The sequence below is a fragment of the Gekko japonicus genome, unplaced genomic scaffold, assembly GCF_001447785.1.
Source record: "Gekko japonicus isolate JY-2015 unplaced genomic scaffold, Gekko_japonicus_V1.1 scaffold2062, whole genome shotgun sequence".
NCBI classification, from domain to species: domain Eukaryota; kingdom Metazoa; phylum Chordata; class Lepidosauria; order Squamata; family Gekkonidae; genus Gekko; species Gekko japonicus.
In genome coordinates, this window is record NW_015174331.1 from 174,336 (window position 1) to 189,218 (window position 14,883).

General features: G+C 46.4%; 1 protein-coding gene across 1 annotated transcript in view; it reads right to left on the bottom strand.

Annotated features, from left to right (window-relative positions):
- Window positions 1-14,883, bottom strand: part of LOC107121345 (CUGBP Elav-like family member 4) — a 126,586-nt gene that overhangs the window by 23,802 nt on the left and 87,901 nt on the right. Inside the window, exon 8 of the mRNA XM_015424258.1 lies at window positions 6,496-6,576. Within this exon, the coding sequence (XP_015279744.1) occupies window positions 6,496-6,576 (81 nt within the window). The remainder of the gene's footprint in view (window positions 1-6,495; window positions 6,577-14,883) is intronic.

Below are 14,883 nucleotides of genomic sequence, written 5' to 3' on the forward strand. Positions count from 1 at the left end.
GGGCCACAGCCATTTGAGGGGAAAACATAGAGAAAGCATAGAGTTTTCCCCTCAAATGGCAGTCATTTGAGGGGACCTTTTACAGTTCCGCAGGGCCTGCAAGACGGAGCTCTTCCGCCAGGCTTTTAACTAGAGTGACAGACGTCCCTCCTTATTTTTTGGGTCTCCCCTCAGTGGGTCAGAACGGCTTACCTGAGATGGCATCTATGAGACTTAATTCTAAGGACGACTGCACCGGCTGGAGGATAGAGTTGTAATTTATTCGTGTTTTAATTCTGTTTTTACCAATTCCTTTGTATTTTAGTGTTTTTATTCTGTTTTTACCAATTCCTTTGTATTTATATATTGCATTTTTATTAAATCTGATGTAACCCACCCTGAGCCTGCCCTGCGAAGAGGGCAGGATATAAACTGGATAAATGGAAAACAAACAAACAAACAAAAAATAAATAAATAAATAAAGATCAAATGGAAGAGTAGAATGATGTAAGCCGTTCTGGGTCCCCACTGGGGCGAAAGTTATATAAAAAAGCAAATGAAAATAGAGTCAAGAAACAAAATAAACCAATACGTCCAATTAATTTTGAGTGCAGGCTGTAAGTCTTGTTCAGAAAATTGTCCTTTTTGAAAGAAAGAAAGAAAGCAGGAAAGGAAAGGAAAGGAAAGGAAAGGAAAGGAAAGGAAAGGAAAGGAAAGGAAAGGAAAGGAAAGGAAGGAAGGAAGGAAGGAAGGAAGGAAGGAAGGAAGAAAGGAAGGAAGAAAGGAAGGAAAGAAAGAAGGAAAGAAAGAAAGAAGGAAGAAAAGGAAAGGAAAGGAAGGAGAGAAGGAGGAAAGAAAGAAGGAGGGAGGGAGGGATTCCAAACATGCCATGCCCTATGTAGAAACAAGAAAAAAAATGCATGTGCCCAAATTTTAACACCAATAATCAACGAATTTAATAATAGTAAGACACATAAAGTCCTCAGAACAAATTTTCCATGAATAACAGGTGGAAGTTCACTGGTGACGTTGAATACAGGTAGAAATTCACAGGTGGAGTTTTTCCGCAAACAATTTTTAATACATTCAAAAAAGGTCCTTGATCTGTAAGGATGTACTGGTGCTTCTGCCAGCTGACTTGACGGACCCCCAGTTCTAAACCCGTTTCAATAATTTTTCCCCAAGATCCATGCTGGATTCAACATTTCAAACGTACATGCAGACATCCAGAAAGCATATTCAAATACAGCAATCCTCAGCGATTCCCAATTCAGAATCTATCATTTCTTGGAACCTCCCTTCAAAATTCTGATGCATTTTACCATTTTCATTAGAGGAAAAGCTTCACCAGTGAATTTCCACCTGTCGTCTGTGGAAAATTTGTTCTAAGTACTTTATATGTCTTAGGTAAAGGTTTCCCTTGCTCGAAAGCCAGCTGAATCCGACTCTAGGGATGCAGTGCTCATCTCCATTTCCAAGCCAAAGAGCCAGCGCTGCCCAAAGATGTTTCCGTGGTCATGTGGCCAGCATGACTAGACGCCGAGGTGCACGGAACACTGTTAAATTAATTGATTATTGTCAGGGGTCATTTCCTGCAGGAGCGCACAGGAGAGGAGCTCCGGCAGTAAAGAGCCCAGGGGGTGGGCACATGCAACAAGCCCCACCCCCTGCTCCCAGCAGCCCTCAGTCAGAGCAAGAAGCAGCCAGGTAAGTTGCAGAGCTCCCCCGGGTCCAAAACAGTCCAGTGGCACCTTTAAGACCAAGTTTTATTCCGGTACAAGCTCTCCCTCCTCTGCGAGGACAGATCTGCACGTTCTCTCCCCTCCCCCCAATAGCTAAAAACCCAAAACAGTCCAGTGGAGCCTGAGTGGTGGGTGTTGCCTTCTGGCACACTTCCGGTGATGTCAGGGGGTGTGGCCTATGCAAATAAGTTATGCTAATGAGCACCTGCACCTCTTTTTCTACGAAATGACCCCTGATTATTGGTGTTTAAATTTGGGCACAGGCATCCCCCCCCCCCGTTTTCATATCTTTCTGTGCCTTTCATCTTGCATCTCATGCCCTATGTGGAGGCTGCCCTGGGGGCCCAGCAGATCACGGGTTAAACCCATTCAGTTCTTGTTATGGGGGGAGTCGGGGCCAGAGGGCCATGCTATGCAGACGAGAAGGCTCTTTTTAATGTTCTCACTTTCTTCATCAGGGCATAATTATAGTGTCATAACACAGCAAATTACAACTTTGCCTTTCCCGTTAGAGAGAGGAGTTCACGGAGGTGCTCCCCCCCCTTTTATTGGCCATTACTCATCCGCCTGGCTGGCAGGGGTAGTTCCGCCGAGTCAGGATTCTGACAGATGCCCATTTAAAGCTCATTAAAATTCCTGGGCCTCGTAGTGATTGAAGGCCCTTGCTCTCTCCACATTTTCTTTTTGGATTAATGGGAAACGAAGGCTCTGATGAAGACCTGCTATGCATAATTTTCCCCACGACGTTGGCTCAAAGGGATGGCCAATCCACGACGACGCCCGGATCTCCTAAGGGCCAGGAGGCTGTGGCAGAGTTGAGCCCCCAAAGGGATCAAAGGACTATGTAGTCCTAACCCTTTCCAGGGCATCTACTGTTGAGTCTCCACTCGCCAAGGTGGGTTCCCAAGGAAAGAGCAGGTCAGATCTTCCGTGGTACTTGACGGAGCAAAAGAAGTTCCATGTGATTCATGCTAGTGAGTCGGGAAGATGTATGCAACAGTGGAGAATGTCCCCCCCTGAAGGAGTCTGTGACTGCTAAAACTTGTTTAAGACTTAAAACCTGTTCGATCTTTGAGGATAGCACATAGGAAAGGCTTTCAAATATGGATACGGGATTATGAAGAGCTTCCTTGGATACATACACCTGAAGCTGCCTTGGTCCATCGAGGTCACTACTGTCTACTCAGACTGGCAGTGGCTCTCCAGGGTCTCAGGCAGAGGTCTTTCACATTACCTACTGTCTAGTCCTTTCAACTAGTGGAGATAGTGGGGATTGAACCTGGGACCTTCTGCATGCCAAGCAGGTGCTCTACTAATAAGCCACTGAGGTCATTCACATCACCTACTGTCTAGTCCTTTCAACTGGTGGAGATAGTGGGGATTGAACCTGGGACCTTCTGCATGCCAAGCAGATGCTCTACTAGTAAGCCACTGAGGTCATTCACATCACCTACTGTCTAGTCCTTTCAACTGGTGGAGATAGTGGGGATTGAACCTGGGACCTTCTGCATGCCAAGCAGATGCTCTACTAGTAAGCCACTGAGGTCATTCACATCACCTACTGTCTAGTCCTTTCAACTGGTGGAGATAGTGGGGATTGAACCTGGGACCTTCTGCATGCCAAGCAGATGCTCTACTAGTAAGCCACTGAGGTCATTCACATCACCTACTGTCTAGTCCTTTCAACTGGTGGAGATAGTGGGGATTGAACCTGGGACCTTCTGCATGCCAAGCAGATGCTCTACTAGTAAGCCACTGAGGTCATTCACATCACCTACTGTCTAGTCCTTTCAACTGGTGGAGATAGTGGGGATTGAACCTGGGACCTTCTGCATGCCAAGCAGATGCTCTACTAGTAAGCCACTGAGGTCATTCACATCACCTACTGTCTAGTCCTTTCAACTGGTGGAGATAGTGGGGATTGAACCTGGGACCTTCTGCATGCCAAGCAGATGCTCTACTAGTAAGCCACTGAGGTCATTCACATCACCTACTGTCTAGTCCTTTCAACTGGTGGAGATAGTGGGGATTGAACCTGGGACCTTCTGCATGCCAAGCAGATGCTCTACTAGTAAGCCACTGAGGTCATTCACATCACCTACTGTCTAGTCCTTTCAACTGGTGGAGATAGTGGGGATTGAACCTGGGACCTTCTGCATGCCAAGCAGATGCTCTACTAGTAAGCCACTGAGGTCATTCACATCACCTACTGTCTAGTCCTTTCAACTGGTGGAGATAGTGGGGATTGAACCTGGGACCTTCTGCATGCCAAGAAGATGCTCTCCCAACAAGCCTTGGCCCTTCCCCCCACAGCCCCTTGACGGGTGGGCCTAACAAGCCTCATGGATACCCTCTACCTTCTCACCCAACACCATTTTTTGTCCCACTGTTCCTCTCTTTCCAGTCTGTTCCCACTGGGGACTGGGCTGTCTTATGCAAGTGGATGTCCAGGATCATCCCTACCCATGTTTATTTTCTCAGGCATGGCCTCCAAAGGAAGTGTCTAGCCAGGACAAAAGCACTTCCAGGTTGCCAATTTCACTCTCCTGGGACTATGGGAAAAACTTAGCCTGTGGTCAAAGCAGCATCCCAAAGACTCAAAAGAACACCAGAAGAGTCCTGCTGGATCAGACCAGTGGTCCATCTAGTCCAGCATCCCGTCAGCCAGTTCCTCTGGAGGGCCAAGAACAGAGCAGAGAGGCCAAGGCGTTCCCCTGATGTTGGCTCCTGGCTCTGGGATTCAGTGGATTAGTGCCTCTGAATGTGGAGGTTCCCCTCAGCCACCTCCACGAATCTATCCAATGCCCCTTTAAAGCTGTTTATTCCTGTGGCCATCACTGCATGCTCTGGCAGCGAATTCCACATCTTAATCCCTCTCTGTGTAAAGTCGTATTGCCTTTTCTCCATCCTGAACCTACTGCCCTTTGGCATCATTGGATGCCCTCGAGTTCTAGTATTCTGAGAGAGGGAGAAGAAGATGACGACGAAGAGATTGGATTCATACCCCGCCCTTCACTACCCGAAGGTGTCTCAGAGCGGTTTACGAACTCCTTTCCCTTCCCCTCCCCACAACAGACACCCTCTGAGGTAGGCGGGGCTGAGAGAGCTCTGACAGAAACTGCTCTTGAAAGAAAAGCTCTGAGAGAACTTGTGACTGACCCAAGGTCACTCCAGCAGCTGCTTGTGGAGGAGTGGGGGAATCAAAGCCGGCTTTCCCAGATTAGAGTCCAGGCTCCTAACCACTACACCAAACTGGCCTAGAGGCTCAAAGGCATAGATGAAGAAGAAGAAGAAGAAGAAGAAGAAGAAGAAGAAGAAGAAGAAGAAGAAGAAGAAGAAGAGATTGGATTCATACCCCGCCCTTCACTACCCAAAGGAGTCTCAGAGCGGCTTGCAAACTCCTTTCCCTTCCCCTCCCCACAACAGACACCCCATGGGGTGGGTGGGGCTGAGACAGCTCTTGACAGAAACTGCTCTTTTTCAAGGACAGCTCTTGTCAGAACTGTGGCTTGCCTAGGGTCATCCAGCGGGTGCAAGTGGAGGAGTGGGGGAATCAAACCCGGTTCTCCCAGACTAGAGTTCGCACACTTAACCACGACGCCACTACACCCTTTGCCAACTCTCTCCACCCCGTGCACCCAGGCCCGTAGCCAGGACTTTTTTAATTCTGGGGGAGGGGGCTCTTCTCGGTGGCGGCTCCTACTTGGTGGAACAAGCTCCCAAAGGAGACCCGGGCCCTGCGGGACCTTGTACAATTCCGCAGGGCCTGTAAGACGGAGCTCTTCCGCCAGGCGTTTGAGTAGGAGCCGCCACGGCTGTACCATCTTCATCTGGCCCTGGGAGAAAGAATGACAGCGCCAGGCGGAACGGATGGCACTGAGTGGCTATAACAGCATTATTCGCCATCTTTATGGAAGATCAATTCTGAACATCCAGAGCACCTAATGATAATAATGTCGTAATATTGTAGAAATGGTCTTAAATGGTTTTAAAATGTGTTTTACGCGCTGGCTTATGCATGATTGTGAGCCGCCCTGAGCCCGCATTGCGGGGAGGGAGGGCTATAAATTGAACATATAAATAAATACATAAATATATAATAAATAAATAAATAAAGCCAGGGGCCACCCCTGCACACTACATCCAGCGGTGTCCTGTCCGGTGTCATGGGAACAGAGGGCGGGGCTGATGGTCAAGGTCACAGCTTGAGGGCAGGGGTGGGACTCCAGCAGGCAGGGTCGGTGAGGGTGATGGCGTGGTATGACACAAAAAAGATAAAATAAGGATTTCTCAAGGGGGCTGGGCTGGATGGGAAGTGGGGGGCCCTTGGTGGTAAGCCGGGGGGCCAGGCCCCGAGGTGCTCCACTGTCGCTATGGGCCTGCATGCGCCATTTTAGAAACCTCTCTCATGTCCAGTGTTCCCTCTAAGCTGAGTCAGTGTGAGCCAGCGCACAGATTTTTAGCCTCCGGCTCACACATTTTTGCCCTCGCTCGGGACGGGATGGCTCCAGAGCAAACTAATCTGTGCAGCAGCCAAATCGCTCGCTCACGACTTTCCTGCCAGTAGCTCACAGAGTAGAATTTTTGCTCACAGGACTCCACAGCTTAGAGGGAGCGTCGCTCATGTCCCCCCTTCGTTGTCTTGCTCCTGAACGGAAAAGCCCCCGACGCTTCAGCCTTTCCTAACAGGGAAGGGGCTCCAGCCCCCAAATCATCTTGGTCGCCCTCCTCTGCCCGTTCCCCAGCGGCGCAATGTCCTTTCGGAGAGACTCACCTTCTCTCTGTTGCTGTGGGATCATGGGAGGCGGCTGTGGAAAGGCTTGGCTGATCTGGCCATAGGCAGCAGGGTAAGCAGCTATTGGACAAAGAGGGAGAAACGAGAAAGAGGGAGACGTTTCAGGATCTTTGCACGACCAGGCTTTCTGCCCAAGCAAGAATAAAACATCTTTAGGTGAAAAAGCAGGCACTTCACAATGGGCCCAGAATAGGGATGGCGGCCTCCAGGTGGGACCTGGGGATCCCCCTGGAATTACAGCTAGACTACAGGGATCAGTGCCCCCAGGGGAGATGGATGCTTTGGACAGTAGACGCGATGGCATTTATACCCCGCTGAGGGCCCTCCCTGTCTTCTCCTGGCCCCATCCCCAAATCTCCAGGAGTTTCCCAGCGTGAAGCTGGGAACCCTACCGCTCCCCATCGCCTGCTGGTAACCAGGGGGGAGCTGGTGACCCCAGCACAGAAGGACTTTGCAAAAGTTGAGAAACTGGATAATTCCCCTCCCCATTTCAAGAGACATAACTTTGTATCACATAGCACAGTTAATTTCTTATTTATTTATTTATTTAGTAGAAGAAGTAGAAGAGATTGGATTTCTACCCCGCCCTTCACTCGGAGTCTCACAATGGCTTACAAACTCCTTTCCGTTCCCCTCCCCACAACAGACACCCTGTGAGGTAGGCGGGGATGAGAGAGCTCATTCGAGGACTGCTCTTGAGAGAAGAGCTCTGCCAGAGCTATGGCTTGCCCAAGGTCATCCAGCAGATGCAAGGGGAGGAGTGGGGAATCAAACCCGGTTCTCCCAGATTAGAGTCCGCACACTTAACCACTACACCAAACTGGCTGTCATAGACATAACTCTGTATTGGATGGCAGAGTTAATTTCTTGTTGATGAAGAAAAAGGAGAAGAAGAAGAAGAGGAGGAGGAGGAGGAGGAGGAGGAGATTGGATTTATACCCCGCTCTTCACTTGGAGTCTCGCAGCGGCTCACACACTCCTTTCCCTTCCCCTCCCCACGACAGACAGACACCCTGTGAGGTAGGCGGGGCTGAGAGAGCTCTTGACAGAAACTGGCCTTGAGAGAACAGCTCTGAGAGAACTATGGCTTGCCCAAGGTCATCCAGGAGCTGCAAGTGGAGGAGTGGGGAATCAAACCTGGTTCTCCCAGATTAAAGACCACACACTTAACCACTACACCAAACTGCCTCTCATAGACATGACTTTATATCGGATGGCACAGCTGATTTCTTATTCATTTATTTAGGCCATTTGCAATGCGATCTCTAGAAGAGTTACTGTGGTCTAAGGCCATTTATTTAATTGGTCTTAAACCGGAGTAACTCTCCTAGGGTTGCCAGCCATTCCCCAGTTCCGAGTGGGGGAGCCCCCGGTTTCTGGCACATCTGCCCATTGCTGGCCTGCTGGCCGGTGGAGGAAACCCCGCCCCCAAACAGCGATGTTGCTGAGTGACATCCTTGAGGTGCAGATGTCACATGGAAGTCACATCATCCCATCAGGGATGTTGTGCAACGACACTCTGGTTTTGGGGCAAAATCCTATGGTTTGATGCCGATTTTACAATAGAATTTTGCCCCAAAACCGAGAGGGTCACTGTGTGACGTCCCCGGTGAGATGATGTCACTTCTGTGTGACTTTCGTGTGATGTCAGTGTGTCTCATCACTCTACCCCACTCCCCAAAAGTTCTACCACCCGCTGGTGCAGACATCGGACTTGGCACCACAGGAGGTGGTGGCAGCTACAAGCATGGACGGCTTCAAAAGGGAATTAGATAGGCATATGGAGCAGAGGTCCATCAGTGGCTATTAGCCACAAGGTGTAGATAGGGGCTCTGGGGCAAGTGATGCTCTGTCTTCTTGGTGCTTGGGGGTGGCAACAGTGGGAGGGCTCCTAGTGTCCTGGCCCCACTGCTGGACCTCCTGATGGCACCTGGTATTTCTGGCCACTGTGTGACACAGAGTGTTGGACTGGATGGGCCTTTGGCCTGATCCAACATTGGCGTCTCTTATATTCTTATGTTAAACTCAAACTGGAAAAGGGGGGGGGGACTCAACCCAGGATATGACTACGAACCAAAAAGGGCTAAGCTAAACCATATATATATAAAAGTACAAATATTTATTAAGGTGTATACATGTTAAAACTTTCCTGATTAAAAATTACTTTGTCTAAGACCAGACTATAAAAGCTTATCCACTATACATACATATGATGGGTAAATACTTTACAACTGAAGACCAAACGTGTTTCGGCCCCTAAGGGCCTTCCTCAGTGGTCACTATTATCTATATATTCTAGACACACATTCAGAGACCTGTTACAGAGTTTTAGTGCAGATATAATTAAACCGGATGTTGTTTCCTGAAATTGTTCAAAGAAAAATAGAGGGGCGGGAAAAGAAAGGAGAAGAAACTTCATTATTCTGTCCAAATGTATAAAAGAAATTATTATTGAATAAAAAATGAATCTATCAAAGATAAAGTTACCTTGTATACTTATATTTGGACTCATGGTATTAGTGATAGGCCATAGGTATAGCCATATCACCCCCACAACTTATTCTTAATCAAAAAGTGAAATGAAATTGTAAAAAAAAAAATTGTCAGTCAAATTGTATAATTAATTTCACCCAACTTGAAATGAAAATTATTACATTGGCTAACAAACCTGGTAACAGCGATTTTGTAGGTCTGAATGTGTGTCCCTCCATCAAGGTAAAAATTCTATTAGCTGCTGCACATTTCAACTCATGGTGGAAATACACAACATGTTTAGAAAAATCAGATTAGCTGATTTCTTCAAGCATAATACTGAATATAGAGTCCCAGATTCCAACATTTACAGTTTAAAACCCGAGTCTACTTTTAATCCAGCCACCAAAAATCCCAGGCTTTTAGCTTTTCAGGAAATGGTGTTAGAGGAAATACAGAGTTTGGAACAGAAAGCCCTGCCAGTCTGGCACAATATGAATAAGATGGAACATCAAGCTTTAAAACAGTTAGAACAAAGAGATGTACGTTTTAAAAAACAACCAGAACTGTTCTAAAGTAGTGGTCTGGGGCAGGGAAGAGTATATTACTGAAGTGTATAGACAACTGAATAATACAGCTCATTACCAAAAGAGTAAAGAAAATCCATCCAAGATCATTAAGAAAGAAATACAGAACATGTTGGAGGAAGGTTTAGCTGAAGGCTATAAAACTAGGTATGATTACCTCCTAAATTCGGAGGGAAGGGTGCCACAATTTTACCTCTTACCAAAGATTCACAAAGGCACCATTCCTGTCCCAGGCACACCTATTGTTTCAGGATGTGGGTCCATCTTAGAACCTCTGGCCGAATATTTAGACCTTTTTCTCATGCCATTTGTACAAACTACACACTCATATCTAAGAGATACTATGGATTTCCTTCACCACATTAATGATTTACAGTTGCCGACAGAGGAAGTTATTTTTGCCACTCTGGATGTGGTCTCTCTCTATACTAACATTCCACAAGATGAGGCCTTAGAAGTTTTATGGGAAGTACTAGAGAGAAGGACAGGGCAGCCCATCCCCCCCACATCCACATCGTTCCTCTGCCACATTGCTGAATTATGCCTGAAAAAGAACTTCTTTGAATTCCAAGGGGAATATTTCTGGCAGGTGTCAGGCACAGCAATGGGATGTAAATTTGCACCAGAATTAGCCAATCTATTCATGGATAGACTGGAGAACAATTTTATTCTCCAACCGAATAATTCTTACAGGGATCATATCATTTTTTACAAAAGATTTTTGGATGATATCTTCCTGATTTGGAGAGGTACAGTAGGCTCCTTGATTGAATTCGGTAATTAAATAAACCAAATACATAACACTATCAAATTTGAATTAGTATATGATAAGTATAAGGTACATTTCTTGGATGTAGAAATTAGAAGGACAGGCAATAAACTAGAAACAGAAGTCTATAGAAAACCCACTGATGTAAATTCATACTTAGACATGGACAGTTTTCACCCTAACCATATTAAGAAGAATCTGCCTTACTCACAATTTTTAAGACTGAGAAGGAACTGCAGTGAGACAGATGACTTTAAGAGACAGGCAGACATCTTAATGAATCAACTTGCCGACAGGGGCTACACCTATAGAAACCTAAAGTGAGCATACTACGGAGCTTACAATACACCAAGAACATCTTTACTCACACCCAGATCTCAAAATCAAAGAGTAGATAGGATGATTATACCCAGGGACAGGAACGGAGTTCCGGCTGGCTCCCAAGTTGGCCATGCCCAGCAGGAACTCATTAGCATAATAGGCCACACCCAACAGCAGAAACTCATTAGGATTGGCTACATTAGGGGTGTGTGGCCTAACATGCAAAGGAGTTCCTGCTACAAAAAAGCCCTGGGTTTTGACAACAAACAAGGTAAACAAAATAACAAGCAAAAGGTCGGTGTGGCTGGATAACCACACTTCTGGTAACATGGGGGTGTGGCCTAATGTGCTAATGAGCTGTGCTGTCAGGGGTGTGGCCCAATATGCTGATGAGTTCCTGCTGTTGGGCATGGCCTATTATGCTAATGAGTTCCTGCTGGGCTTTTTCTACAAAAAAGCCCTGATTATACCTCTTACCTACAATAGCACATTTACATCAGTGAAGAATATTGTTAATAAATATTGGCACCTTTTATCAAACATACCTAGATGCCAGAATCCTCCGCTATTTACAGCCAGGAGAGCAAGAAATCTCAGGGCTCCTGGAACTCAAGGACCAGCTGTATGAGGGGGGAGGCAGATTCCTAAAGGTGTCCTAAACTGTGCTGAGGCTAAGAAGTTGTTCCAAAACACTGCCAAAACAAAAACTTTCTTTATTGATACGTTTTGCAACTGTCAAAGCAAAGGAGCGATTTACTGTATCCAATGTCCTTGTGGGAAATTGTATTTGGGTCAAACATCTAGACCTGTAAAAGTCAGAATATGTGAACACCGAAGCGGCATTAGATTGCATAAACGTTCTGCACCATTAGTAAACCATTTTCTGGACTTGGGACATACGGATAAACAGCTAAAATTTTGGATCATCGAGACTGTACAGACTACCAACCCGAACATGTGGAGAGTGCTCCTGAGAAGAGAGTTGTTTTGGATTTACCAGCTACAAACATGGGCGCCTTTTGGATTGAATGAGGAAGTGGGCTGGACTTGCTGTTTGTGAACATCTGTAATTGTTTTTTGTCTATTCTGTATGCTGACCTGTCCCCCCCCCATGCTGCTCCTTATCTCCCTCTCCTTTGTACCCCCTCCCATCTGGTACTTTTCCTGGCTGGCATTGTGCAATGCTAATTGGTGATTGCATCACCCTGGTTTCACTAATATATATTGAAGCCAGTGCAGCAGCTAAGAATAGAATTTTCACCTTGACGGAGGGACACACATTCAGACCTACAAAATCGCTGTTACCAGGTTTCTTAGCCAATGTAATAATTTTCATTTCAAGTTGGGGGAAATTAATTATACAATTTGACTGACAATTTTTTTTTTTTTTACAATTTCATTTCACTTTTTAAATTCAGAATACGTTGTGGAGGTGAAATGGCTATACCTATGGCCCATCACTAATGCCAGGAGTCCCAATTATAAGTATACAAGGTAACTTTATCTTTGATAGAATCATTTTTTATTCAATAATAATTTCTTTTATACATTTGGACAGAATAATGAAGTTTCTTCTCCTTTCTCTCCCCCCCCCCTATTTTTCCTTGAACAATTTCAGGAAAGAACATCTGGTTTAATTATATTTGTACAAGTACTCTGTAACAGGTCTTTGAATGTGTGTCTAGAATATATAGATAATAGTGACCGCTGAGGAAGGCCCTTAGGGGCCGAGACGCGTTTGGTCTTCAGTTGTAAAGTATTTACCCATCATATCTATGTATAGAGGATAATATCTTAGACAAAGTAATTTTTAATCAGGAAAGTTTTAACATGTGTACACCTTATTGTTAAACTTTCCATAGGATTGCACTGCCCACTGATAGGGATCCAGTTAAGTTCACAAAAAAACCCACAACAGTTTAAATCTTATCATTCAGTTACTCTAGACCATTTCAGCCATGCTTTTTTTTGCAGTAGAAAAGCAAGATTCGAGCCCCGTAGCACCTTAAAGACTAAGAAGGTTTCCGAGGTGTAAGCTCCGAAGAGGCAAAGCTCAAAATCTGATGAAGGCAGCTTGTGACTCTTGGAAGCTTATAACCCCGGAAATATTCATGGTCTTTAAAGGTGCCACCGGACTCAGATCTCTGTGTAGACGGAACGGAATCTCATGGTAGACAGAGGGTGTGAATGGACTCCACTTAAAACTTCGCTGGGCTCTTTTTGTAGCAGGAACTCCTTTGCATATTAGGCGACACACCCCTAAAGTCGCCAATCCTCCAAGAGCTCACAGAGCTCTTCTCACAGGGCTACTGTAAGCTCTTGGAGGATTGGCTACATTAGGGGTGTGACTTGTTGGAGCAGGGACTCCTTTGCATATTAGGCGACACACCCCTAATGTCGCCAATCCTCCAAGAGCTTACAGAGCTCTTCTTACAGGGGCTACTGTAAGCTCTTGGAGGATTGGCTACATTAGGGGTGTGTCGCCTAATATACAAAGGAGTCTTTGCTACAAAAAGAGCCCTGCCGGTATTTCGGCTGATGGAGAGACTCGCTTGGCGGTGTTTGGACTAAGGCGGCTCATTCGCAAACGTGGATTGTGACGGGCTGATCAGGGGAAGAGGGCAAAGACTCGTTCTCTATAGCTTCGGGGGAGGGGAAGATTTTATCTAGCGAGCTGAAATTACAAGAGGGGAGATCTGGGTTGAACACTGGGGGAAAATTCCTAAAGGTAAAGTTCATCCGTCACTGGAGGTTTTCAAAGAGAGGCTGGCAGTCGTCTGTCAGGGACGGTCTGACTTTGGATTTCTGGTATGGATGACATAGACCAGTTCTTCTGGATGGTTCTGATAAGAAAATCAGAAGAGCCCTGCTGGATCAGACCAGTGAGGGTCCATCTAGTCCAGCATCCGGCCTCACACAGGGGCCAACCAGTTCCTCTGGAGGGCCAACAACAAGGCATAGAGGCCGAGGCCTTCCCCTGATAAGAACATCAGAAGAGCCCTGCTGGATCAGACCAGTGGTCCATCTAGTCCAGCATCCTGTCTCACACAGGGGACAACCAGTTCCTCTGGAGGGCCAACAACAGCGCATAGAGGCCGAGGCTTTCCCCTGATATTACCTTCTGGCACTGGAATTCAGAGGCTGACTGCAATTCCAGGAGTGTTGGACTGGATGAACCACTGGCCTGATCCAACATAGCTTCTCTAATGTTCTTAAATCTTCAGCCTCAGGGTGAAAGTAGTTGTTCCTTGACAGCAGATGGTGACTGCTGTTGTTACCACTGGCAGTTAGCAACCCGTTGTGTGAACACCATGAAGGGACACCGGGAACCTGTTTAAATGCATTTCCCCCCCATATGGGGTATACTCATGTCATAGAACTGTACCAGGTCTAAAAGCACATGGGGTCGGAAAAAGACACATTCCTGAGGGATCTTCCAGGTCACATATGAACACATGAAGCTGAGTTATACTGAATGAGACCATCGGTCCGTCAAGGTCAGTATTGTCTACTCAGACTGGCATCTGCTCTCCTGGGTCTCAGGCTGAGGTCTTTCCCATCACCTACTGCAAGATCTTTTAACTGGAGATGCCAGGGATTGAACCTGGGACTTTTGCATGCCAAACAGATGCTTTACCACTGAGCCAAAGCCACTGCCCATTAGTTTGGTCCTGACATTGTTCCTGTGCAAAAGGAGTGTTCAGGTAAGCAAGACTTGTGAAATGCTCGGCATGCCTCAGTTAAACATCTTCACAGAGGAATCTTTTGGGGTCGCTCTCTGGGGGGGGGGGATCTACCTTAGAAAGCAGACCGTGGTCATCTTTTCCTTAGTGGACAGTTTTATTCGGGCAACTTTGCCTAGAACAATTTCTCTAGCTGTTGAAAAGCTCAAGTGACCGGGGGAAAAGATTTGTATTGAAGCTAGTCAGGCTCTTCATGACCCTGGTCCATACGAATAAATTTCTCCGCGTTGTACCAGCTTCTTTTCTCCTCAACCCCATCATCCTCGGCCCCTGTATAATTTCTGTGAAAATGAGAAACCGCGTAACTCCCCTGCCCGCTGCCCCTGAGGTTTGTAAGTCAGAGCAAGCCTCTGTAGTCTGTACTGAAAATATAATCCTTCCTTCCTTCCTTCCTTCCTTCCTTCCTTCCTTCCTTCCTTCCTTCCTTCCTTCCTTAACATGTTATGTTTCTACACTCTCTAAGAATTGCCAATGC